The sequence below is a fragment of the Halichoerus grypus genome, chromosome 7, assembly GCF_964656455.1.
Source record: "Halichoerus grypus chromosome 7, mHalGry1.hap1.1, whole genome shotgun sequence".
Lineage (NCBI taxonomy): Eukaryota > Metazoa > Chordata > Mammalia > Carnivora > Phocidae > Halichoerus > Halichoerus grypus.
The window spans coordinates 103,512,799-103,536,580 of NC_135718.1; the positions used below are offsets into that span (position 1 = coordinate 103,512,799).

Consider the following 23,782-nt stretch of genomic DNA (forward strand, 5'->3'; position numbering starts at 1 on the left):
GATGATTTATAAAAATTTATTGAAATTGGAAATTTGACCTTCTATCCCATAAGCATCCATTCAGGTGCCTGCAAGGACAAAGAAGCTGTATTAGCCACATTTCTGTGTTTCAATTCTAATGGTACTGAGTACATAGAATATCAGATCTTTTATAATCATCAAGTGATCAGTGAGAGAGTTCAAGTTGGAGTGAGATCATCATGTATTCTGGAATAAGACAACAGTACTGATGTCTTCAAGCCTCACCTTTCAACTGGTAAGCTGCTCTCATAACTGGATTGCTGCTCTCATAAACACCCTAAAATCAACAACTGCAAGTTAATCATGGTAAAAAAAAAAAAAAAAAAACCCTTATATGATGGTTGCTAATAAAGTAACCTCAGAATCAAATGGAACGGTTTTAAGAGTGATATCATTCTATTTCATTTGGCAGAATCACTACATCACTGGTTACATTCTAACTTATCATCTAGATCAGAGACCAACTTACCTCTAAATCTTCAGGTTGACAAGTCTGCCTGTTTGAATATGGGAGAAATAAAGCCCTTAATTTAAAATTTGTCCTACTTCATTTTCCCCATTTTTAACTTTCTGAGAAGTAACATTTAGGGCAGCAAACCTATTCCACACATTATGACAGTTGTGTAGGTGTCATACACTATTATTCAAGTCCATACATCATGTAACACCATGAGTGAATCCTAATGTCAACTGTGGACTTCGGTGATAATGGTCTATTATAGATTCGTGATTGTAACAAGTCTCACTCCATTGTTGAATGTGGATAGTGAGGTGTGTGAAGACAGGATATATACAAAGTCTATGTTCAATTTTGCTGGGAATACTGAAACTGCTCTGGAAATGGAGTTTATTAATAAGTAAATACAACTAAATAACTCATTCTGGCATAATCTATTCAGATTTACATGCCATAATTTCCTGGCAAAAATGTATCAGCCTGTATTTCTCAAGTTATGAGTCCTTAGAACTATTTGTGTATGAACCACTATAGTATTCAAACCCTAAACATTTTCTGTGGTAGAATGGCTTATTTTTCTTTTCAAGGGTTATGGATAGGATTGCTGCAGCCAGATACATCAGATAGGAGCGAAAGACAATTTTGCTCATCACTGCTAGTCTGCTGAACTATGGTTTCATCATCGTACCGGCTTTAAACCACTTCATATAGAAATCAAACTTGAGATTTCTGTACCTTAGCTTATAACTCCTTGTTCCAGGCTTTGTAAGGTGCCCCCAACTCTTCACACCTGCAGAAATTTAGTCAAATTTAGTAGTAAGTAATAACAAGTAGGTTTCTGAAGTTTTCCTGATACTGTTTCAGTTTTTTAAAAAATCTTCACTCTTTTTCAGAGAGATTCCCATCTGTTTTTAATTTCAAAAATCATCACTAACAGCATCTTGCTTAGTAACCAAGTAAGATTAATAGAATACATACCTTTATATGAAAACGTCTTCAAACTCAGTACCTAACAAAAAGATACCCCTTCAGACACACTTCACAACAGCCAAATCCTCCCCGCAACACCAGAAAGCACTTAACACATAGGGTATTTCAGAAACATATACTTGACTTCAGAAAATGAACTGTTTTTGTCTTACCCCAAGCAAGCCATCCATGATAGTGGCCTATAAGCTAGAAAAGAAACAAGACATTTCGTTAAAAAGTTAATTATCATTGAATTAATTGGATTGACAATTATCACTGTCACAGGGTTCTTCAGTGTTAAATTTGTCTACATGCTCATTTCAGGTCAGACATTTGATCAACATCATTTCAAAAACCCCGTTCAGAGCATGCTCAACATGCGTTCACTAATCAGCCATAGAAAACTAGTAACTTGGTAGTTAAGCGTTCTACTTCCACATTCACAGTAAGTTTGTTTGTTAATACTTACCCCAAAAATGGTCGGTCCAGACATGTCTAAGACTCAAGTCCACCTAAGAAATAAAGATAGTCAGCAAGACGCCAAAGATGAATTTTCTCCCCCACAAATTTAAAAAATGCCTGAAATCAGGTAGAGCTAATTAAGACCTTCATGTTCAGTCAGTATTTGCTTATCATCATACAGGCTGGTTTTTTACAAATGACAGGGTCCTAACTAATGGTAACAGGACAAGGATCTGGCCATTGATTTATTTAATGCCTTCAGCAATGCACTCAAGCATTTCACGGGAGGAGTGGTTTCTGTGCATTAGGCAACTCTGAAAAGCCATTAGTGGCATTCTTTGTCATGTCTGCCCAGTTACCAATGTTTTAGTTCAATTAACTACTCACCCCTTCAACTTCCAGCTACTTCTGTTTAGTGCCTACAAAAAAGGGAGCGAAATTAAGTTAGTGACATTTTCCTTATGCTATTAGTACCAAACCAGTTTTACTATCAATGCAGATACATCAGACAAATGGTGTCTCTCTTCATGATCCAATCTGCTGAACTATGCAACCATCACAGTATCTGCTTTTCAGGTTCCCCAAGCGTTTAACAGAAGATACTGGAGTACAGAAGTTCACATTTGTGTTAAAAAAAAAAAAAAATACCGAGTAATATGGACTACGTAATACAAGGTTTCTCACCTCTTTGCCCATGGCGAGGGTGTGAAACTTTAGGACCTAGGAAATAACAGCTTCATGTAAACTTGGTGGCAATCTCTAAATTTTTTAAATCACCATTTTATGTGCCTCAGTTAGTGTAACGGTGGTAATAATTCTCGTCATTCTCACAGTCAAGAGTAGCAAATAAAATGTCATCATTGTAGCACTTTCAACCTAACCTCCCCTTTGTGAGAGAATTTCAGTAACTTACCTCGGCAGCCACTTCCACCCCCTTTGGCACAGAACTAGAAAACAGACAAGGAATATCCAGTGAAACACACCGAGTAGCCAAGTAAATTATCAACACTCTTAACTACTTAAGCCTCAGAGTAGGATTTTTCAGAAATCCCTTCTGTCCACTACTCTTAAACCATCACAGGCTTAACACAAAGACCACCTCCAAGCAGACCTGACTCCTACCACTGCATTTACCCGTTTCTTACCTGTCCATCAGAAGCCATCAAAAGCCACACTGCATTCGTGCCCAGCACGATTCCTAAGAGAAAAGACGATTTTTAGGATACCATTTTGCTCTAAATAAGTCTAAGCATGTCGTTTTCCTATCATCTATACCAGGTGGTCTACACCACCCGTGACTTCATGACTATCAAGGGTGCACTTCACAGGTTAGAGAAAGCGCAGTGCACAAAGGTTCGGCACCACTGACGTAAATAACGGTGCGCTGCAGGATGCAGCCACTGAGAGAACCACGTGGACTAAGCACCCCAACCGCCGGCCTCCCTGAGCAAGAGGCCGCAGGAGGCCCACTCGGGTCATCGGCACGCGCCGCCATCAGAGCCGTTGGCATTCATCAACAGTCTCAGATGTCCCTACCAACGCAAGCTTCATCACAGGCAGGGAACGCGAGCCCAGGGCTTTTTCGCAGTTCAGCCCCCACAACCCAAGTAGTTTAGGCCGCACCCGCACCCCACGCGTAATCATCTACCATCTTCATCTTGTGAACCCTGCAAAGGCTCACGAGCAGCCTAGAAATACATGTATAAGGTGACTTTAATGCCAAGAGTTGGCGGCCTCGAGCCAAGAAGCCACTAAGCAAAAAAAAAAACAACACTTACATACAGAACGGCGACTGCTAGCCTCAAAAGACCGAGATGGCGGCCAGCGCTAGTATATAAGGATGGGAGTTTTATGACGTCATGACGCATCCTCCCCGCCAGCGCAGGCTTCAGCTCCTCCTCCTCTCCTCCCCTCATCTCTTCCTCCTCCTCTAGCCACACCTCCTTCCTCTTGGCCCCGCCCCACCTCGCCGTTGTGGGCGGAGACACGACCGCCCGCGTGACTCAGGGCTCCCGCCCTCCGACCGACTGAGAAGGAAGAGAGGGGAGGGGGCGCGAGGGACGGAAAGCGCTGGGGGAGGGGGAGGGGGGCGGTGTAAGGGTGAGTGATTTCCTTCCGGCACGTCGCCCGCTCCGGGGGAGGGGGTGGGGGGTTTCACTTCCGGGACGGTGTTCCGGCCCATTCCGGCCCATTTCCACCCCCGGAGGTAGGTGCTGCTCCTTGACTGGGCTCGGGCCCCGCACTCCGGTCCAGCTGCCCTGCACCGGGGCCGCCTTGTCCGGGCTCCGCCGCAGCCTGCTCCTGGGGCGCTCAGCCACTCCCCTTCACCCCACCCTCAAGGCACCGGAGACCTTCCACCCCCTTGGCCCCGGGCCGGGCTGAGCTGCCGGACCCGCCCCCTCGCCGGGCCCCTCCCTCAGGACCCCGGGATGGGCGGCCCCCTCCCCCACCGCAGCCCGGACACACCCAGATACACACACCCACCTCTGGGCAGCTCCCCGCCCGCCTACGCTTACCGCCTGGACAGGGTCCCGGGGCGCCGCCCCCTTCCCGGTCTCTGCCCTCACCTGATGGCTAGCTCCCCAGCCTCACGCCTTGCACCCCTCTCCCCCGCTCCTCGGTGACATTTCGCCCTTCTGCCAGTTCCCCGCTACCCACGCTTCCTAACGCAGACTAAAGCCCCTCAAATACCGGAGTGGCCAACCCCATGGCGTTCCCGATTCTCCCTCTTACAGCTCTCACCCTTCCAGTGCCGACGGTAAAGACCTTACTCCAGGGGCTTCCTCCTCACTGGGGAATTGCCGGAAAGAGCAAACAAAAAAGGCGCTGGTGTAGGCTCCAAAATAAACACATCTGAATTCATGATGGCATCGACAGAGGCTCTTATTGGATTAAAAGTTTCAAAACAGACCAAAACGCTTTGGAAAAAGGTCAGATTGGCTAAAGTTGGTTCTTGAAAGCAGTGTATACACTTCCCTATTTACTGATAAGTGTGTCGTAAATGCGGGGCAATACTGTGAGCTTGTCAGGATAAGTTCCTGAAATTTTAGGTCTTAGATAACTATGTAATGTCTTATAAAGTTCCAGATGAATGGAAACATTGGGCTCAAGTCAGTGTCTTCCTGTTGAGATTTATACAAATTACTCTCAACCATTGAAGGCTATTGGGTGCAGTTACCAGCATAGTGTTTAAGCTATTTTTTTTTTCATCTTTTAATGTCAAAATTTTGACCATACTTGGTAAATGCTCTATTTTTTTTAACCAGTTTTGGGGAATGAAATTTCAGTATCAGTATCATCACCACCCTGAAATTCCCGACTTTGAATTTAGATAGAAGTAGGTTTACCTACTCTGTCCTAATTCTGAGAGTGAATTTCAAGTTTTCTGCATCTTCACTGAGTTCTGACACAGCTGTGGCACGTTTTCCTAACCTAGAGTTTATTTCAGAGTCCTAAACCCAAAGCCTTTTGGTGGGAGCTCTGACTCTTAAGCTTAGAAATAATGGCTTGCATTCATATGGGCTATTAGTCACCTTTTAAATAATAAACCTAACTCACGCATAATGTAGTAAAGTATTAACAGGAGGGATGGATGCCTAATCGACCCGTTGGTGTGTAATTACATTTATTCAAAGAGCTTATTATTTTCTCCTCCAAAGAAAAGTTGTCAGAGGATTTTTATATTCAGTGTGCAAATACTTTATGACTAAAGAACAAAAAAAAAAAGAACTGTCACAACTGCTTTGCCCCTTCTATTCTGTTGAACTTCTGTTTTGATGTTGCATAGCTTATTAGTAAGGGACATATGGACATAGCTCGAGTGTACAGAAGTCTAGCAATCACATTTCGGTTTTAAGGGTATCTTCTGGGAAATGTGAACTGAAAAACCTGTTGATACTTCTTTTCCATATTTAAATGTGAGGAAAGTTATCTTTTTACTTGGAGATTTTGAAATTTTACCCAAAACTATTCGTCAGTAGAGTTGAATCAGAAAGCATGAGAGGAGTGACATTCTAACTATTGCTGAACATGGTTTCCTCTTTCCACAGGGTTGAATGCCTGCCTACAGCCTCAGGCACGACCATGGAGAAAGGTGGGAACATACAACTGGAGATCCCGGACTTCAGCAACTCTGTCCTGAGCCATCTAAACCAGCTGCGCATGCAGGGCCGTCTCTGTGATATTGTGGTCAATGTGCAAGGACAAGCTTTTCGGGCGCACAAAGTGGTACTGGCTGCCAGCTCACCCTATTTCCGGGATCACATGTCCTTAAACGAGATGAGTACTGTCTCCATTTCGGTCATCAAGAACCCTAGTGTTTTTGAACAGCTCCTCTCCTTCTGTTACACGGGGCGGATATGCCTGCAGCTGGCAGATATCATCAGCTACCTGACGGCCGCCAGTTTCCTGCAGATGCAGCATATCATCGACAAATGTACACAGATCCTGGAGGGCATTCATTTCAAAATCAATGTGGCAGAGGTTGAAGCCGAATTAAGTCAGACGAGGACAAAGCATCCAGAAAGACCTCCAGAATCTCACAGGGTTACACCAACTCTAAACCGTTCCCTTAGCCCGCGGCCCAATACCGCAAAGGGAAACCGGCGAGGTCAGGTTAGCGCTGTGTTGGATATCAGGGAGCTCAGTCCTCCGGAGGAGTCCACCAGCCCTCAGATAATTGAACCGAGTTCTGATGTAGAGAGCCGGGAGCCCATCCTTCGAATCAACCGAGCAGGACAGTGGTACGTGGAGACAGGAGTAGCAGACCGAGGGGCCCGCAGTGATGACGAAGTCAGGGTCCTTGGAGCAGTGCACATCAAAACTGAGAATCTGGAGGAGTGGCTCGGGCCTGAGAATCAGCCTTCCGGAGAAGATGGGAGTAGTGCCGAGGAAGTCACAGCTATGGTGATCGACACCACAGGCCATGGTTCTGTGGGACAGGAAAATTACCCTTTAGGATCTTCAGGAGCCAAGGTGGCTCGGCCAACAAGCAGTGAAATTGACAGGTAAGGTTTGTTTTCCTTGGTCATCTGATGGCTGTTGAGCAGACATCCCTGAAGCAGGCCCTCTGTGTGGTACAGAGGGCATCTTCCTTACTTGCTGTTCTTAGCCAAGATAAGTTGGTGTTGGGGAAACTGGAAGTGTGCCAAAAGACTTGCATTCTTATTTTTTTAAAGCAGGAAGCTCCTAGTCGTGAAGTATTCACAGTGTTGTGAGAACTATGGTAAAGTTAGACACTTCCATGAATCAGAATAGCGGCTGCAGCCACACTAGGATCAGTAATTGCCAGGGCCTCCTCGGATTTCCAGGCAGGGAGCTGATCATCAGCTGGGAGCCTGGCATCTTTGCCCTTCCTTGGTATGTTATCACACAGGTAGGTGGCCTCGGGGACTTTTACTTTCCTTTGTAGCACTGTTTACTTTTCCTTGCCCCCACCTACCAAATTAGAGGAAGGATGGTACCAGCAGTGATTGTTCTTTTTAGTGTAATCACAGTAATTCCAAAGAAAAGCTTTTTGGATGTTTTTCCCTTTTTTTTTTTTTTTTTTTTTTTTTAACTCATTTGCCATTTGATAATATCTTCCCTGTTTTCTCTCATCGATGACTGCTGGCACCACAAGCCTGAGAGTCTCTTTTTTCCACCAGTGCTGCTAATGTCCTACCCCTCACTTTTCTTTGTCTGATATATTGCAGAACTTTTTTTTTTTTTTGGTGGAAGTAGCAATAATTCTAATCTAAGTAAATTGAAACAAAGTCTCAAGTGAAAGAAAGAAATATTACCAATGTAGATTGGTAACATTTGTTTTTTTCCACTCTTGAAAATAAATTAAAATTGACTGCATGAACAATGAAAACTAAAGAAGCTATTACTTTGGTTCACACCTGGTCTTGAAAGTGACATATATTTCACAGAGAGTATATCCTGTATTTACTATAGGTGGTCTTTTCTTGTGTCCTTCACAGTTAAAATCTCCTTGTGCACAATATTTACTGCCCCCTGTGTTAGCACTGTTGTCCAGTGTTAGAACTGTATCAGAAGTAATGGCTTTGGATGCAAAGATTTGTAATCTCCATGATCGGTATCAGCAGTCTGAAATATGTAACAAGTTACCATGGGGACTGGAGGGAGGAACAACCCCAAACCTAATAGTTACATAGAAGAAACAAAATCATAGACCCAGTTTTAATTTATGCCTCTATGGTCTCCCAGAACTTAAGGGTAGAAGCTTCTATTTAGCCTTAGTTTCACCAGGCCATGTGGTCTGTCTGCTATGTCATTTTGTGTTTGTTAGATTTACTAAGGCAGACCTTTCTTATTTCAGATCAGATCCTATATTGACTCCATGAAAGTATTTCTTAGTAATCTGTTTTTCCGTTTGTTCCCCCTTCCTCAGCCATGGGATAAAAAGGGTAGACATCACTATTTTTTAAGTTCCTTGACGCTACTTTTCTATCAGTCCCCTTTTTGCTCCTCTTCCAACAGATTTAGCCCCTCCGGCAGTGTTGTTCCCTTGACGGAGAGACACAGAGCCAGAAGTGAGTCTCCTGGGAGAATGGATGAGCCTAAGCAGCCCAGCTCCCAGGTATGTAGTGGATTTAGGATTGCTGCAGTGGTTGAAGAAAGTGCTGCTGTGTGTGAACAGAATATAATGAATAAGAAAGAAAAGATGTAGGAAAGGTAACAGTGGCCCTGTTAAATAAATACTCTATTTGGTTACTTTTTTTCTTTATTCTGGCTTGTGAGCATGCAGGAAATACAGTTTTGTTGTCAGCAGAGTTTGGGAAGTAGAAAAAGATGAGATTGTGGAACTCTTCCCTGATTATAGGAACCAGTCTGTATTCCTGAGAATAATATAAATAACCCCTGAAAACTACATGCAGGTAATTTAGGACCTGGGATGGAGAGAGTCTGATTTTGTACTTGGGTGGGTATAACACTACATAATTACTGATTTATATAGTGTCATAGTGTCGTATATTTGTAAATAAATTGCATATGCATTTTTGTGTATGTGATTGCTTTTTTTGTATGCTGGTATCTTTTCATTTTTTTTCTTCTTTTTTTTTTTTAAAGATTTTATTTATTTATTTAAGAGAGAGAGAGAATGAGAGAGAGACAGCACATGAGAGGGGGGAGGGTCAGAGGGAGAAGCAGATTCCCTGCTGAGCAGGGAGCCCGATGTGGGACTCGATCCCAGGACTCCAGGATCATGACCTGAGCCGAAGGCAGTCACTTAACCAACTGAGCCACCCAGGCACCCTTTTCATTTTTTTTTCTTCTGGAATCTTTTGTTAGACCAAAATGTTCTAGAAAGGATAGGAATGATGTTTTCCATCTTTTTTGCAACTTAGCAAGTAGTGTAAGTAGTTGATAGTTTTGTTTGTTTGTTCTCATAAGTCTGTATCATCGAAGATTGATTTTTAAAAAGATTATGCACTCACCAAGTAGAACACAATGAATTGTAAATATTTTTGCCCTTTAAAAGGAAACACTGGTGGATTAAGATTGGATAGCTAATGTTTTTAGATTCTGCATTGTATGATAGTATCTTAGTTTTTATGTAAACCATTGGATGTTTATTGTGTCCATAGTATAGTAACAGCGGTGAGACATTGTTAGAAACTGTATTTACTTGTATGTTATCAGGCCAGGGTACGGGAAAAGGAAGGTAACTATTAGAAGATAGATTTTGGTTTTAATAAGGTGTTAGAGAAAATGTTAGGAGCTTGGAGGAAAAGTAACTTTACTCATATAATTAGGGCCCAGATTTTCTCTTCACCTCTCAGATAGGATGCAATGACCCTGTGAAGGTGACTATTAGGCAAATACATACTGCAGTGGGACAGACCTGACAACTGCCTGGGTGGGTAAGACAGACTAACAGATACATGTATAGGAAAGACTGTAGCAATTTGAGGAGCAGTGCTGTGGGAGTGGGAGTAGCTAACAGGCAGTTCTGAGAATCACTGTACCCCTAGCAAAGAGTTCTTCAGGAGAGATGAAACGCATTTTTGCAAGAAGTGGTTACAAAGAGGTAACTTACTCGTATGTAGATGGGATAGGGATGAAAATGGGAATTCTGCAAGGGTGTTTACCTGACCAAAGCAGAAGGTACAGGCTATAAAGCAATAGCAGGTAAGTAGTATTATCTGAAGATGATATTAAGAGCTGAATTATTACAGACCTTAGTATGTGTGAAAGCTCATTATGGTGCATCTCCACCACAGTTCCTTTTTCCCTGCTGCAGAGGACCAAAACAAGACATGAACTTACATTACAGTAAGAACAAATTTTGATAGACTTGAAGAGCTTCCTGATTATAGGGGTGATTAAACTGCTAAGGTCACTTCTTTATTCAAAACAATTCTGTGGCTTTTTCTTTTTTCTGCCACGTGAAGGTGAAAATACTTGGCCTAATTTTCCAAGTAATTATAATCTTTCTAACCTAGCTTTTCCCACCACTCATCAGCATTTATTATCCCAAACAAACAGACTTTCTCTGTGTGTCAGAACCACATCAAACTTATTCCTGTCTCTGTACCTTGAGTCTGGGATGCCCTCTTCTTCCCAGGTGTCTGGGTTCACCTAAGACCCCACTCCTCATTCCATGTGCCCTAACTAGTCCAGTCCTCTTTGATCCCTCCTTAAACCACCATAGCATTTACAGATGGTACGATATAATTTTTCCTAACTCTACTGACTCATATAAATTATTATTTTTTTATTTGCATGAATTTTAAGTCTCCTCTACTTTGAAATTTCCCTGAGGACAGAGTCCTCATTTTCTAATCTTCATATCTGACTGCCTTTTCAGGTACCCAATAAATAGAAGTTGTTTTACCACTAATTTTGAGTAACTAAGGTTACTTAGTAGGTGCTCAGTAAAGAGGCACCTACCAAATGGGGGATTATTTGGTTGTCTGAATTTCCAGTTTTAGAGATCTTCAAATAAAATTAATGAGCCAAATTGATGAGTTTTTTTTTATTTTTAATTTTATTTTTATTTATTTGACAGAGAGAGAAAACAAGCAGTGGGAGGGGTAGAGGGAGAGGGAAAAGCAGGCTACCCACTGAGCAGGGAGCTGGACACGGGACTCGATCCCAGGACCCCGGGGTCATGACCCAAGCCAAAGGCAGATGCTTAACGGACTGAGCCACCCAGGCGCCCCACAAATTGATTAGTTTTTAAAGTTACTTCAGTTGAGTCTGATTAGTAATTAGAAGATTAGGATGGTGAACATATTTGTTTTCTGGGGTTTTTTTAAGATTTTATTTTTTTAAGTAATCTCTACATCCAACATGGGGCTCAAACCCACAACCCCGAGATCAAGAGTCAGGTGTTCTACCAACTGAGCCAGCCAGGCGCCCCAATGGTGAACATATTTGAAGGCCACGTCAAGAATCTAGACTGGTATTGTAGAAAATATGGAAACCATTTATATGAAATTTATTCATTATATGGAATAATTCACTTAAAAGGATAACTTAAAAGACTTAAAAATTAAATAAATAGATTTTAAAAGATAATTTAAAAAGATAGCATGGATAACTAAAATGCATTTACTTTCTGCTTGTGGATAATACTGGTATGACATTACTTTCCTTAAAGTTAGGGGGGTTGTTTTTTTTTAAGAGAATCAGTACCCTCAAGATTATGAATAATATTGTGAGTTGATAATGTTTAATAATAGTTAACATTTACTTAGCTACATTAAGCACTTTAGTATATTAACCCATTCAGTGCTCATTGCAACCTATCAGGTAGATGCTATTATCGTATTCATTTTACAGAGGAAGAAACTGATACAGAGGGTAGTTAAATAACTTGCTCATGGTCACACATTAAGTAGGATGCAGATCTGAACCCACATTTCAGCACCCTTAATTGCTATACAGGGTAATAACGTGCATTCAGAATGTTTCAAGGTACCTTTATTGTGTTTGATTCTCCTGAGAATCCTCTTGAGAGAATTCATTGAGCTGGCGGAGCATGTACTAACCTTTTAATTTTGTGGATGAGAAAACTAAGCCTCAGAGAAGTTATTCTGTGCTTTGTCCAGGAACTTTTAGTGGGCTAATCCCTCGTTCTTTATGGGAGTTCAGTGTTGATTATCCAGGGAAATGGAGCAGAAACAAATGTTATATAAAACAAATCAGAAATCATCTAAAACCTCAGTCTTAACTATTCAACGCTTGACTTCACATACTGCTTCCCAAGCCTGCTGAGAACTGCTTCTGTTCTGTTGGAAATGCTGGAGAGCACTGTCAGTTTACACATGTGAAAGGAGACAAAACTCATTTTTAGAAATTCAAGAGAAGAGGGGAGCCTGGGTGGCTCAGTCGCCCTTAAGCGGCTGCCTTTGGCTCGGGTCATGATCCCAGGGTCCTGGGATCGATCCCCGCATTGGGTTCCCTGCTCAGCGGAGAGCCTGCTTCTCCCTCTCCCTCTGCCTGCTGCTCTGCCCACATGTGCTCTCTCTGTCAAATAAATAAATAAAATCTTAAAAAAAAGAAATTCAAGAAGAGGGCACAAAATTAATTACAAATTAGATGAGTCTTTCCCCAGTTAATCCAGAGTCAGCTTTTGCATTTTCTCCTTTTTGCAGTTGTACTTTAGCCTCTACCAAACATCTGTAATTGCCTCATACATCTTTGTACACATATAAGCTTTTTTTTTATTTTTTCAAATATTTTATCTATTTATCTGTCAGAGAGAGAGAGAGAGCACAAGCAGGGAGAATGGCAGGCAGAGGGAGAAGCAGGCTACCCACCGAGCAGGGAGCCTGATGCGGGACTCGATCCTAGGACCCTGGGATCATGACCGGAGCCGAAGGCAGACGCCCAGCGGACTGAGCCACCCACGTGTCCCACATAAAAGTCTGCCTTCAGCTCGGGTCCTGATCTCAGGGTCCTGGGATCGAGTCCTGCATCGGGCTCCCTGCTGAGCTGGGAAGCCTGCTTCTCCCTCTCCTCCCTGCTTGTGCTCTCTCTCACTATCTCTGTCACTATCTGTCTCTCTCAAATAAATAAATAAAATATTTTTTTAAAAAAAAGCTTTTTATTCAAAACATTATGTTATATGTGTGTTACTTATATTTCAGAAGTCCGCAGACTGAAAATATCAGTAATTTCTGAATGGGGAGATTTTAATAAAGAATTTTGAATGAAAAGCATTTATAAATCCAAATGTTTAGGGGTACCTGGCTGGCTCAGTTAGAAGAGCATGCTACTCTTGATCTTGGAGTCATGGGTTCAAGCCCCATGTTGGGTGTAGAGATTACTAAAAATAATAATAATAAACTTTCAAAAAATTGTTATAAAAATATTTCAGGATTTTTAAATTATTCATTAAAAGAAATATATTGTTCCCACTCCCAGCTTTCAGATAGGAGGAACCCTTGTTTATTTCATATATTAAAAACTTTATTTACATTGTTAATGTTCACATTAGGTAAAACAAAATTAAGGTCTTTAATTGATATTGATGAATTACTGGGTTTTTTAGGTGTGGTAGTGGTAGTTTGATTATATTAAGAAAAATAATCTTTGTCTTTTTTTTTTAAGATTTTATTTATTTATTTGACAGGGAGAGACAGCGAGAGAGGGGACACAAGCAGGGGGAGTAGGAGAGGGAGAAGCAGGCTTCCCACAGAGCAGGGAGCCCGATGCGGTGCTCGATCCCAGGACCCTGGGATCATGACCTGAGCCGAAGGCAGGTGCTTAACCGACTGAGCCATCCAGGCATCCCAGATTATTCTATTTTAATAATCTGTTTAAATCAATTCAAAACCACTACAAATAGGTGTATAAAGCCAGATGATAATATGTCTGTGCACTGTATTTCAAGGGTAACCTTTAGTATAAGCAGTTTGAAAAGTGAATGAGCAATATCATTAGGAATGTGTATTGATCCAGTTTCTCTTTGTCTGGTTTTTGTTCAGAAATTTTATCTTTTGTTCGGAGGGCAAAATCAGAAACCAAGTCTCACGCTTCTTTCTCTGTGGTTATCTGTTATTGTATTTGGTGGACAATAGTCAGTAAATATTTATTGAGTATCAATTTGTGAAAAGGGTACAGGAAGGAATAACCAAGTTAGTAAATCCATATCTCAGTCTGGTTTCCTTTCCCACCTCTTCTGCCAATTTGCTCTGAGGTCAGTTACAATTTGAGTAGTCTTTAGAATGAAGATCATATATATTGATATGGCACCAAAATATTTTTGAGTAAAGGAATACTGTTACTAACAAATTGTATTATCTATTATAAAGGTAGTAACTGCAGGATTAGATTTTGGTATTAATGATAATGCCATAAATAGAATTTATGATGTGTTTGCCATACATAATGTATTCTATACCATCAGGTATTGTTATCGTTGGCCATGTCACATGTGGCTATTTAAGTTTAAATTTTAATTAATTGAAAGCAATTAAAATTAAAAATTCAGTTCCTCAGTTGCACTAGCCATATTACAAATGCTGAAGAGCCACACATGGGTAGGAGCTGCTATATGAGATGAAACAGGTTACAGAACATTCCCATCATCACAGAAAGTTCTATTGGCCCAGCACTGCCTAAGTACCTACGTGATTGTTTAGAGTCCAAGAGGATGGTATGAAGGGCCTCAGGTTCTCCTATCGTGTAAAATAGAACATTCAGCGGGGGCTTTATGAGCATGCTGTTTGTCAGCCCAAGTAACTCTACTGCCTTGCTCTTCTAAAGAAATGGAATAGAGTGTCCTCAGATTGTTCTTTTAATTCCTGTGTTAACATCTTTACTTTTTTGTAGTAATTAATTTCCTGTTCGGATCTCTCCTAAAAATAAGCATATGGCTAGTATGAGAGGTAAAAAGAGATTTGATCTCTTTTAATATGTATACTTAAGCGTAGGTGTTCTTTCCTGCTTTCCTCACCTGGCACAGGTCGAAGAGTCTGCAGTGATGGGAGTAAGTGGCTATGTGGAGTATCTCCGAGAGCAAGAAGTATCTGAGCGGTGGTTCCGGTACAACCCCCGTCTCACCTGCATCTACTGCGCCAAATCTTTCAACCAGAAGGGGAGCCTGGACCGCCACATGCGCCTGCACATGGGGATCACGCCGTTCGTCTGCCGCATGTGTGGCAAGAAGTACACCCGGAAAGATCAGCTGGAGTATCACATCCGCAAGCACACAGGCAACAAACCCTTCCACTGTCATGTTTGTGGCAAAAGTTTCCCCTTCCAGGCCATCTTGAATCAGCACTTTCGCAAAAATCACCCTGGCTGCATACCCCTGGAGGGGCCTCACAGCATCTCCCCGGAAACAACTGTCACATCTCGAGGACAAGCTGAGGAAGAGTCACCTTCCCAAGAAGAGACAGTTGCTCCTGGGGAAACTGCCCAGGGCTCTGTGTCCACCACTGGGCCAGATTGAAACATCGAGGGGGAGGGGGCAGACCCTCTTCCCCTTTGGGCCGTCAGCAGCCAGCATCAGGGCCGTGGGCTGGTACTTAGATTTACAAAATGCCACATCACTAGATCGGAAGATGCTCCCAAGATGTTGCCAAACTAGAGGATCAGCAACATACACAGAAGCACTAGAGGCTCTTCCCCTACTCCTTCCCACCTCATACTTTGGAAAATAATCAAGCAAATCAACTTTCTAATTCAGGGATCAACAGCCTTGGTTTGTTAACTTTATAAGAAAAAAATTTTTTAACAAAACAATGATAAATGGTCATTTATCTACCAGTCATGTTTGAACACTGTACTTTGGTCCATATCATCCTGGTGGCTGTAATTGCCCGGATCTAAAAAAACAGCAGGAGCCTTGGTCATCTGAACCAGCAAGCCACCAGAGAGAAGGAAGTAGTTGTGATGGTGACAGGAAGGAGGTATTTCTCCTCTTCCTCCCCTGCCAGAACATGCAGTTTCACATTTGAAGAAAAAAAAAAGTATCCTGGTGGTTCTTACTGTTTTGAAAGGTCAGACCTTATCTTTCCTCTGATTAGGCATCTGATGATACTTTGCCTGATTGTTTCATGTAAGCCGCCATCTTGGAGCGGTGTTCTCGTGGGCAGCATCACCTGAAGCACTTTAGGCAACTGGAAGTGAAATGAGCAGCAGAGTGTTCGCAGTAGGTTCTGCTACATTTGGGGGCTTGAGTGTCCTATTGAGGAAGAGGGGAGCAGGGAAGGAAGTGGGATTTTTGTGCAAATTTCAAATGGCGCAGAGTACTGCAACTTCCTGGTCGGTGTTTTTACACCACAGTGCTTAATTATCTTTGGGTGTTAGGAAATGGCTCTAGTCCAGATGAATTAATGTGTTAGGCTGAGTACCAAAGTTTCATCCAGTCTCTCTGGCTCCTCCTTTCACGTAACAGCAATATTATACATCAAAAATGTCACTTTCCAGTGAAATGAGCCTGGACTGTATTTTTAAATCTACAGGTCTCCATATTTGATAACTTTTATATGAAGTTTTAAACACATTTTTTCTGCAATATTGTGGTTGAAGAAATTCAACACTATGGTTCTTATTGCAACCACAATTCCATTTCCTTCTACATATGTGATAGTTTATATTTTCAAGCCAATAGAAGAACCTCACTAAATCCATGTCTCGCGTCTGCAAACCTAGTAATTCATAAACCCACCATCAGCAAATTGCTGGTGACTCCAAGAGCTTTGCTTTTTAATAATACACTACAGGGCATTCACCAGAAAACATCATGCACAATCATGTTGCAATAAATTGATCAAGGGATCAGTTTTGATCAGGTTTGGTTACTTAATCATTCCTAAGATTTTTAAAACTTCAAGGGACCTTTTTGGTAATTCTGGGAATTTCTGAGATTCTTAATCCAGCACTGAGAGTCAGAAAAAATTTACCAAACATGTAGAGTTTTAGATGCCCTGTCTCGCATTCAGAGAATGAAGGAGGTTTAGTAAGGGGTGCGGGCAAGGAGATGCTTACAGTACAAATAGAAAAGAGAAAAATCCATAGCTTCTCCTAATTGATCATTAATGTTTTAAGAGTTTTTAAATATGCAGTGGTTTAAGCAGTTATTTTGGTGCAGAGGCGTAGATGATTGTAAAAGAGATGTGGGGCGGGGGCGGGGCTAGTCGTGCCTGCACAGGTGAGCCTTGTGAGAATGTTAGTAGCATGCTCCCTTCCTGAGAATGCTTTGTGGTATGTGGAAAGGTGGGTAGGAAAGAATGGCATTTCTTTGCTGATAGGAAGTTAGAGTGCAAAGAGTAACTCGTAAGCAATCTGCGAATTGTACCTACACATAAAGCTGCACCGTGTCACTGGAGAGTGGTTATTTTCTCTTCTGGAAAAATGTAGAAATGCGTCTTTCAATAGGAATGTAATGATGCTACCATTTGATAAGAGCCTACCCTTACACGATCTGCCGAAGCAGTCTTGTCTTTCAGAGACATAGACTGGGGCACTCTCCTCTTTAGTTGGGCAACAGCACGATAGGGTCATCTTAGGGACCAGCTATGCTCTGTGGCCTAGAAGTGGATTTGAAATTAGACCCAAATCTTTAGGGAAACCTTTTTGCAGGTCATCCAGGCTGTCTGTGGACAGATTCATTACTGAATAGGCAGGAAGGTGAGAAGTACAGAATATGCTGCTGTCGATGGAGCTTTTAAGCCTACCAAAAAAATGTTAAGTCCACCCTACTTGTGAGAAGTAGTATGCTGGAAAGTTCTTTATGCTTCGTTAGTTTCTTAGATTTTCCGTGAGGAAATAGAGCTTTTTAAACTATTACCAAATCGTAAAGGTGAAGTGCAGTAATCTTTGTCAAGAGAAACTCTGCAGCATTTGTCAGTCCTCTGGCCAGGATTAGCAACAAACCTCTTAAACAAGTAGGGACTGTTGAGCAGATGTGGAAATGCTGTGAGTGTTTGGTGGGTCCCTCTCCCTTGTCATTCACTTGTCCTAGGTTTTCGCTGTATTGATACTGTGAATAGAGTGCTACCCGGTCTTCTGGGACCACAGCAGCACGTTTGCTGGTTCTCGCCTCTTAATTGGCCTAGCCCAGAGCCATGAAATCCATGAACATACAAGCCAGGCTAGCTTTTAAACAAATTCAAGCTTCTGAAAGCAATTTCCATTTTAGCCACAAAGGCTTTTATTATTCTAAATAACTATCCAAGATTCTTATCCAGGTTCACTGTGACATTGTCCTAATTCTTAGCTAACATCACTGTAGGGTCATAGGAGTTAGTAGTGTTCTGTCTACATTAATGAATAGCTGTATTGGTGTGTGCACAGAGGATACCTCTCTTAAGGATGTACTAAATGGACTTTAGCTAATGCTGAAAACTCATTACCAAATCTTAACTTGCACATGTCACCTTGTGAAGGGAACTGCATTAGCAATGAGAGCTAAATCATCATTAAGTACTTTAATGCCATGAAATAGCAAACACTGGGACCGTTTTCATTCATTGAGTGGCACTTAATAGCAAAGGAGCTACCCAATATTCTCAGCAAAAGAAGAGAGATGGCAGTATATTAATCTGTTTTCATTCTAAGAGGTACCTTTTATTCTCTCTGAACTCCGATACCAGTATATAAATATAGCATTGGCATGAATAGGAACACTGTACTTAGGCAGAAGGGCTCTTTCTAATGACTTGTTCTCTCTTTACTCAGAACCATATTTACCTCTGAACCGAGTTGAGTTTTATTTTATGTAATTTGCCAACTACCCCCAAGCCATCATTATGCCAGACAGTTAAATCTAATCTTGAATAAGTAAAAATAAGTTTGTTCCTAAAGGATAAGGATTGGAAAAGAAGGGAGGTAGCAGTTGAGGAAAGTTTTCTTGTTATTTTGTTTTTGGTATTTTTAAATGTTTCCAGTTCCCTCTATATCAGTGAAACAGAGTTTCCAAAGATGTTGTGACAATAGAAATAAACCATTCTCCTCCCACCTTCATAGTTGAAATCTGGCCTTGGTTGGAAGTGGTCTGAAGGAAGAGTATTGAAATAATGAACTTCATCCTTAGCTGAGTAGTCTCTGGTCAAGAAATAACTTTAAAAAATTTTAGCTGTTACTTGACACAAATTTCGTTTCTTTTAACTAGTAAAAATTATATTTTGTTTGACTAGAAGATCTAATTTAAAGAAATAAAAACAACAGGTAATGGAAAGGAAATTCAATTGAACAAAGACTGCAGTCTTCTTAATCCTAGTGGAAGGCATTTAATCAGGAAGGGGTTGGAATCCTGGAAGTTTTTCTCTCTTCAGATCCAACAGACAGGTGTTTGTTTGTTTTCTCTTCCTCAGATGCTCTCCTCTTTACTTACTGGTTTAAGGCATAATAGAGAGGCCTTTATTGAACTTGGCTTTGAAAACGGGGGCTCTTTACCTTTGCCATTGGGAAGGGTGCACAATATTGAAGTATTTTAGTTGCTGAGATTTAGAAAAGGGACACCAACCTATTAAGTCAGGTAAACTCCTGGGTTCGAGATGATGCCCCTTAGCAAAGTGTATCCCTAGAATTTATGAATTAGATAAGGGTTCAGCAGACTGCGGCCCCCAGGGCCCAATCCTGAGGCCATCTGTTTGTCTAAAGAAAGTGATGGTGGAATGGAGCCACACCTGTTCTTCAGGTGTTATTTCTACTGTGATGGCAAGGTGGAGTGCTTGTGACTCAGACCACATGGCCAGCAAAGCCTGAAAATGTACTGTTTGTCACCTGACAGAAAAGTTTGCTAACTCCAGAATTAGATTTGAAAGAATGACCCCCAAATTTGTCACTCCTGCCATTTTGTCTTTATGATAGTTTGGTTGAGGTTTTAAATTCATGTTGCCATGTATGCATCAGTTTCTTGAAAGAGCTTGCCATCTTTTTCTAGATCTTTGTCTCATAACCCTCTTTGTGTTCCTTAATGATTCCCATTGCTTTAAAAGCATTTAGAATAGCCTTACGATCTGTCCTTGCCTTAAAGGTGCAGGTAGATTAAAGTTTAGGATAGTAGTTACGGATGTAAGAAAATAATTTAAAAAATAATTCCCGTGATAATAATGTAGGATTAAATGAGTACCATGTTTACATAAACTACTGTAAAAAATTAATGTTTTTGTAAGTAAGTTTTGCCATTCCTCTGAGAACACTTGAACTGATTTGCATAATGATGGCAAGAATGAATTTTTTCCCATTAGTATAAAAATTAACTTCTGTTATGAATAAGTGGTTTGATTCTTACCCAAAATACTGCTTTCTAGATTAGAAACCTCTACCCTTTCCATGTACTACAAATCTTCATTTTCATTTCCTCAAACTTACTCTGTTCCATGTGGAGTAGTAAAAAGCCAAATCTTCTTTCCTTCCTTTATCTTTTTTTTTTCCAATGAATGTTTTAAAACATAATGAAATTTCTGAGGACTTCAAATTCCTCTTAGACCCATCTTACAAATTCTGTTACTATCATTTTTCTAAATATATACTGGGCCATTATTTATTTGCTCTCTGAATGTTCATTCTTACTGTTCAAATACCTTATTTATGCCAGATGTGCAAAAAATGGAAAATGTTAGGATGACTATTAACAGAATTCCTTGCAAGAGGAGAATATAATTGTTCCCCATCTGGAAACCATGCATAGACTTCTGAGTTAAATTTATCAGGACAAAATGTTCTAGGCCATGCTGACACAATGCAATGAATTTGATTCATACTTTGTTGTCAGCTCAACCAACACAAACCAAGTTCAGATGAGTGACCTAACCTCCAGTAAGGCATCTCTCTACTAGGCATTTTATTCTTAAAGTTCCTTTTTTCTAAGTTGGATATTAGTAAGTTTTATATGATATGCCCTATGAGTAATAGATGACCCTTACCTGTAAAGTTCCAGAATATTTGCCTAGGTTAGAACTGCCTTGTCATAGCACACTTAGAGTAATACAGGGTTCTTGAGATTTTGGAGTGTTGCTTTTCTGAAAAATTTGGGATTCTGATTAATCTGAGATATAGAACTTGTGAAAGCGATTGAATTTAGAGAGCCAGATGAACCGTCTGCCATTTCTATGCGAATGCGTTGAAAACAATGTTGTTTGCCCAGCATTATGATTTCTTTGATAATTACCAGTCTTATGTTGTGCCGCCTTTGCTTTCTAGAGTCTGTTTCTCTGTTTTCAGTCTTCTCATTTTTAGGTAGGCTTTTCCCAAGACCAGTCTTTTTACTTTGCAGTAAGTAGGTGTTTCTTGCTCAGGACAAGCCAAAGTTGGATATTATGAGTCCCTTCAAACACCTGACTTAGTTACATTCCAAAGGATGTAATTACTGACAGCAACAGTGGTATTAAAACCCGGAGGATATCGGCACAGACTCTCCAGTTTTCTCGTATAGGCAGACTACCTTTTCCCTCAACTGCGAGGAACAGCAATGACTTAAAAGGCAGTTATTACTTGAAATGTATAGTGTCTTCACAGAGTACGTACGTGAATAAATTTCTTCTCTCACATCTTCCCCATTATCTATATAATAAATACTTCCCATCTTAACACAGTTAAGAGGGGCTGGCTCACTCAGATAGTGGAAGCTTTAAGCAACAGAGCTAGGTTATAAAGGCAGAGCAGTTCATGACAAATAAAACTCTTCTAATGCTTGCTTCTTTCTTGTCCACTCAGTAAGTCCTGTTGAGGAGGCTAGAATTCACCATCCAGTTAAGGGAGATATATGTGCAGCATCTTATATGGACAACAGCACAATTTAATATACTGTGAATCTTAGAATTTGCATTAATCCATGATGCCAAAAGTCAGAGTTTCTTGTGGGAAAATGTTTCCTATTCTGTGAAATCACTTGTCTTAAGTGATAAGTAGCATACAGGAGAATCTGTCCCATAAAGTAAATATTAAGTACTTTTTGGTACCTGACCGTATGCTTGGAATTTATATAACAAAATTGATTTTAGACATAGTTTAGATGTGGCTTCCTATACTTGAGAGTCCTGAATCCACTTGGTTGGAGTCTGGATGTACGCTTTTTAAAAGCCTGCACTTTTCACCACAGAGATCAAAGAGAAAGGGACAGAATTAACTGTCCTAAATGCTTTAGTGGCATAATTGCAGTTAATCCTCAGAATAATCCTGTTAGTTAATAACAGTAGAACTAAAAACGGTTGAGAGTTTTTTTGAGTGCTTCCTATGTGCCAGGCCCGGACCCATGTGTTTCACATCGGTTAACTCACCTAATCCTTACAGCAGTCCCATGTGGGTAGACACCGTTACTCTCCTCACTTTAGAGAGGGAGAAATAGAAATTGAGGCACAGAGAGGTTGACCCAGGCAGTCTGACACTAGAGTTGACACTCTACTAGACTATGTTGCCTTTAAGAAGCGTAATTATACCACATTTTATAGATGAAGAAACTGAGGAGCCCAGGGTTATACAGTGAATAAATTGCAGACCCAATATTTTTCAGTCTGATTCCAAAGCCCAGACTCTCTCCACTGCATCATATTGACTCTGTTTACTTATAAAGAGTTGGGGTGACCTGGAATAAAGAATAGCCAGTAACAGTACTGCTTTCAGTGAATTTTTAACTCAAGAAAGCATGATTGGAAGATTTCTTCAAAAGATAGTGTCTCTGAGTGGATGTTGAATGGTGAATATTTTCTGGAGGTATTGCCCATTGATTCAGGAGTCGCCCATTTGATAGATCTAATTGTGACTCAGTTCAGGTTACCACCAAGGCAAAAATTGAAAGATACCATTCTTGTATATCTAGCTTTGTAACAAACTGCCCTAAACTATAGTGACCTAAAACAACAATTTTATATATCTTGTGATGTTGTGAATCAGAAATAAAGGCTCCTCTAGGCAATTCTCTTGTTCCCTGTGGTGATGACTGAGGTCACCTGGTCGTATTCAGCAGGTGGTTGGACTGGTCTGGAGTGTCCGTGCTGATCTCACATGCCTGACACCTTGCAGGAGGGCTAGAAGACTTGGGGCTCAGCAGGCCTCCTCTCCCCCTCTGGAGTCTCAGGGACTTCCCATGTGGTCTCTGCGTCGGGGCAGTCAGACTTATTAAATGGCAGCTCAGGCCTCTAAGAAGCTGGGCAGATGGTGCCAGGCCTCCAAGGCCAGGCTCAGAACTATCATAGAGTCACCCCCATACGCTGTTGGTCAGAGAAGTCACTGGTCAGCCCAGACTCAAGGGGAGAGGAAATACCACTTGATGGCATGTATGTCAAGGATTTGGGACTACTTTAATCTGTCGTAGGTAGCATTAGGTTATTGATTTCTCTGGGCTTTTCTGTGTTCATTCATTTGGGTTAGTTGTTTGTGCCATAGAAACCACTTATGATGTCTACCGTGGGTCAGTCAAGGAGCTAGAAAGAGAATGAGACACACACCCCGTAAAGGTTTCATTAGCTACCCACCCACTGAGTTTCACTTATCTTAGAGCAAAATTTCCATTTCATTTTTCTTTTGTTCCAAGTTCCAAGTTGTGAGCATTTGCTGGTTTTGTTTTGTTTTTTTTCTGTGAAGCCACAGTAACTACATACTGAGCCGGAAATACCCCAGAGGGAGGAAAAAGCTTGCTGTTATACAAGTTTATCTGTTAGAGATGTCAGCTGCATTTAAGTTTACAAATAGGCAAAAACTCCTGTGGTATGGAAAATTCATATGGCTACTAAATCTCTTTCAACAGGAGTTTCTATTGCGTGACTACATGGATCATACTCTTTAGATAATTGAAAGCTTCGCCTGCATATCCTAGTCCCACCTTAACTGACACCACACCACCTCAGGCGCAGTTCTGTGCTACAAGATGAATAAGTTCATCCCATTTTTTATCACCTTTCATATGGGAAGATTCATTGCTCAATTTAATATGTTGTTAATCCTTTAAAATCAGCAGTTGAGGGG

At 41.1% G+C, this 23,782-nt stretch overlaps 1 protein-coding gene, 1 long non-coding RNA gene and 9 other non-coding genes across 19 annotated transcripts; 1 reads left to right on the forward strand and 10 right to left on the reverse strand.

Moving 5' to 3' along the window:
- LOC118526383 (uncharacterized) lies at window positions 1-4,767 on the reverse strand. Of its 7 annotated transcripts, none has more exons than XR_013449831.1 (12): window positions 4,652-4,767; window positions 3,055-3,107; window positions 2,823-2,856; window positions 2,594-2,629; window positions 2,297-2,328; window positions 1,917-1,959; window positions 1,621-1,647; window positions 1,457-1,487; window positions 1,214-1,268; window positions 491-518; window positions 247-298; window positions 1-68 (listed from the first exon to the last, which is right to left on the reverse strand). It is a non-coding gene; the product is annotated as an uncharacterized LOC118526383 (long non-coding RNA). The 7 variants fall into 7 exon arrangements; XR_013449830.1 differs by lacking the exon at window positions 4,652-4,767 and adding an exon at window positions 3,688-3,832; XR_013449832.1 differs by lacking the exons at window positions 2,594-2,629; window positions 4,652-4,767 and adding an exon at window positions 3,688-3,832.
- LOC118526419 (small nucleolar RNA SNORD81) lies at window positions 134-210 on the reverse strand. Its single transcript, XR_004912605.1, has one exon. It is a non-coding gene; the product is annotated as a small nucleolar RNA SNORD81 (small nucleolar RNA).
- On the reverse strand, window positions 376-452 carry LOC118526442 (small nucleolar RNA SNORD47). Its single transcript, XR_004912622.1, has one exon. It is a non-coding gene; the product is annotated as a small nucleolar RNA SNORD47 (small nucleolar RNA).
- LOC118526426 (small nucleolar RNA snR60/Z15/Z230/Z193/J17) lies at window positions 1,090-1,169 on the reverse strand. The gene has a single exon (XR_004912608.1). It is a non-coding gene; the product is annotated as a small nucleolar RNA snR60/Z15/Z230/Z193/J17 (small nucleolar RNA).
- LOC118526438 (small nucleolar RNA SNORD79) lies at window positions 1,332-1,417 on the reverse strand. Its single transcript, XR_004912613.1, has one exon. It is a non-coding gene; the product is annotated as a small nucleolar RNA SNORD79 (small nucleolar RNA).
- Window positions 1,735-1,799, reverse strand: LOC118526434 (small nucleolar RNA SNORD78). The gene has a single exon (XR_004912611.1). It is a non-coding gene; the product is annotated as a small nucleolar RNA SNORD78 (small nucleolar RNA).
- LOC118526451 (small nucleolar RNA SNORD44) lies at window positions 2,031-2,091 on the reverse strand. The gene has a single exon (XR_004912632.1). It is a non-coding gene; the product is annotated as a small nucleolar RNA SNORD44 (small nucleolar RNA).
- LOC118526432 (small nucleolar RNA SNORD77) lies at window positions 2,407-2,474 on the reverse strand. The gene has a single exon (XR_004912610.1). It is a non-coding gene; the product is annotated as a small nucleolar RNA SNORD77 (small nucleolar RNA).
- Window positions 2,932-2,993, reverse strand: LOC118526437 (small nucleolar RNA SNORD75). Its single transcript, XR_004912612.1, has one exon. It is a non-coding gene; the product is annotated as a small nucleolar RNA SNORD75 (small nucleolar RNA).
- On the reverse strand, window positions 3,395-3,474 carry LOC118526448 (small nucleolar RNA SNORD74). Its single transcript, XR_004912627.1, has one exon. It is a non-coding gene; the product is annotated as a small nucleolar RNA SNORD74 (small nucleolar RNA).
- On the forward strand, window positions 4,086-22,733 carry ZBTB37 (zinc finger and BTB domain containing 37). 3 transcript variants are annotated; one of them, XM_036077580.2, is made up of 4 exons: window positions 4,086-4,115; window positions 5,959-6,915; window positions 8,393-8,492; window positions 14,832-22,733. In XM_036077580.2, the coding sequence occupies exons 2-4, from the start codon at window positions 5,993-5,995 to the stop codon at window positions 15,318-15,320; spliced, it is 1,512 nt and encodes a 503-aa protein (XP_035933473.1). In that variant the 5' UTR covers window positions 4,086-4,115; window positions 5,959-5,992; the 3' UTR covers window positions 15,321-22,733. The 3 variants fall into 3 exon arrangements, with proteins under 3 accessions (XP_035933473.1, XP_035933466.1, XP_077934105.1); XM_036077573.2 differs by lacking the exon at window positions 4,086-4,115 and adding an exon at window positions 4,714-4,839; XM_078077979.1 differs by lacking the exons at window positions 4,086-4,115; window positions 8,393-8,492; window positions 14,832-22,733 and adding an exon at window positions 4,714-4,839 and having other exon boundaries at window positions 5,959-6,919.
- The last annotated feature ends 1,049 nt before the right edge of the window (window positions 22,734-23,782 follow it).

What these genes read in the sequence shown, in the direction of transcription:
- ZBTB37 (XM_036077580.2), top strand. Translation starts at nt 5,993, where the DNA reads ATGGAGAAAGGTGGGAACATACAACTGGAGATCCCGGACTTCAGCAAC. An exon ending in ACAAGCAGTGAAATTGACAG is followed by an intron (nt 6,916 to 8,392) that starts GTAAGGTTTGTT and finishes CTCTTCCAACAG; the next exon opens with ATTTAGCCCCTCCGGCAGTG. An exon ending in CTAAGCAGCCCAGCTCCCAG is followed by an intron (nt 8,493 to 14,831) that starts GTATGTAGTGGA and finishes CACCTGGCACAG; the next exon opens with GTCGAAGAGTCTGCAGTGAT.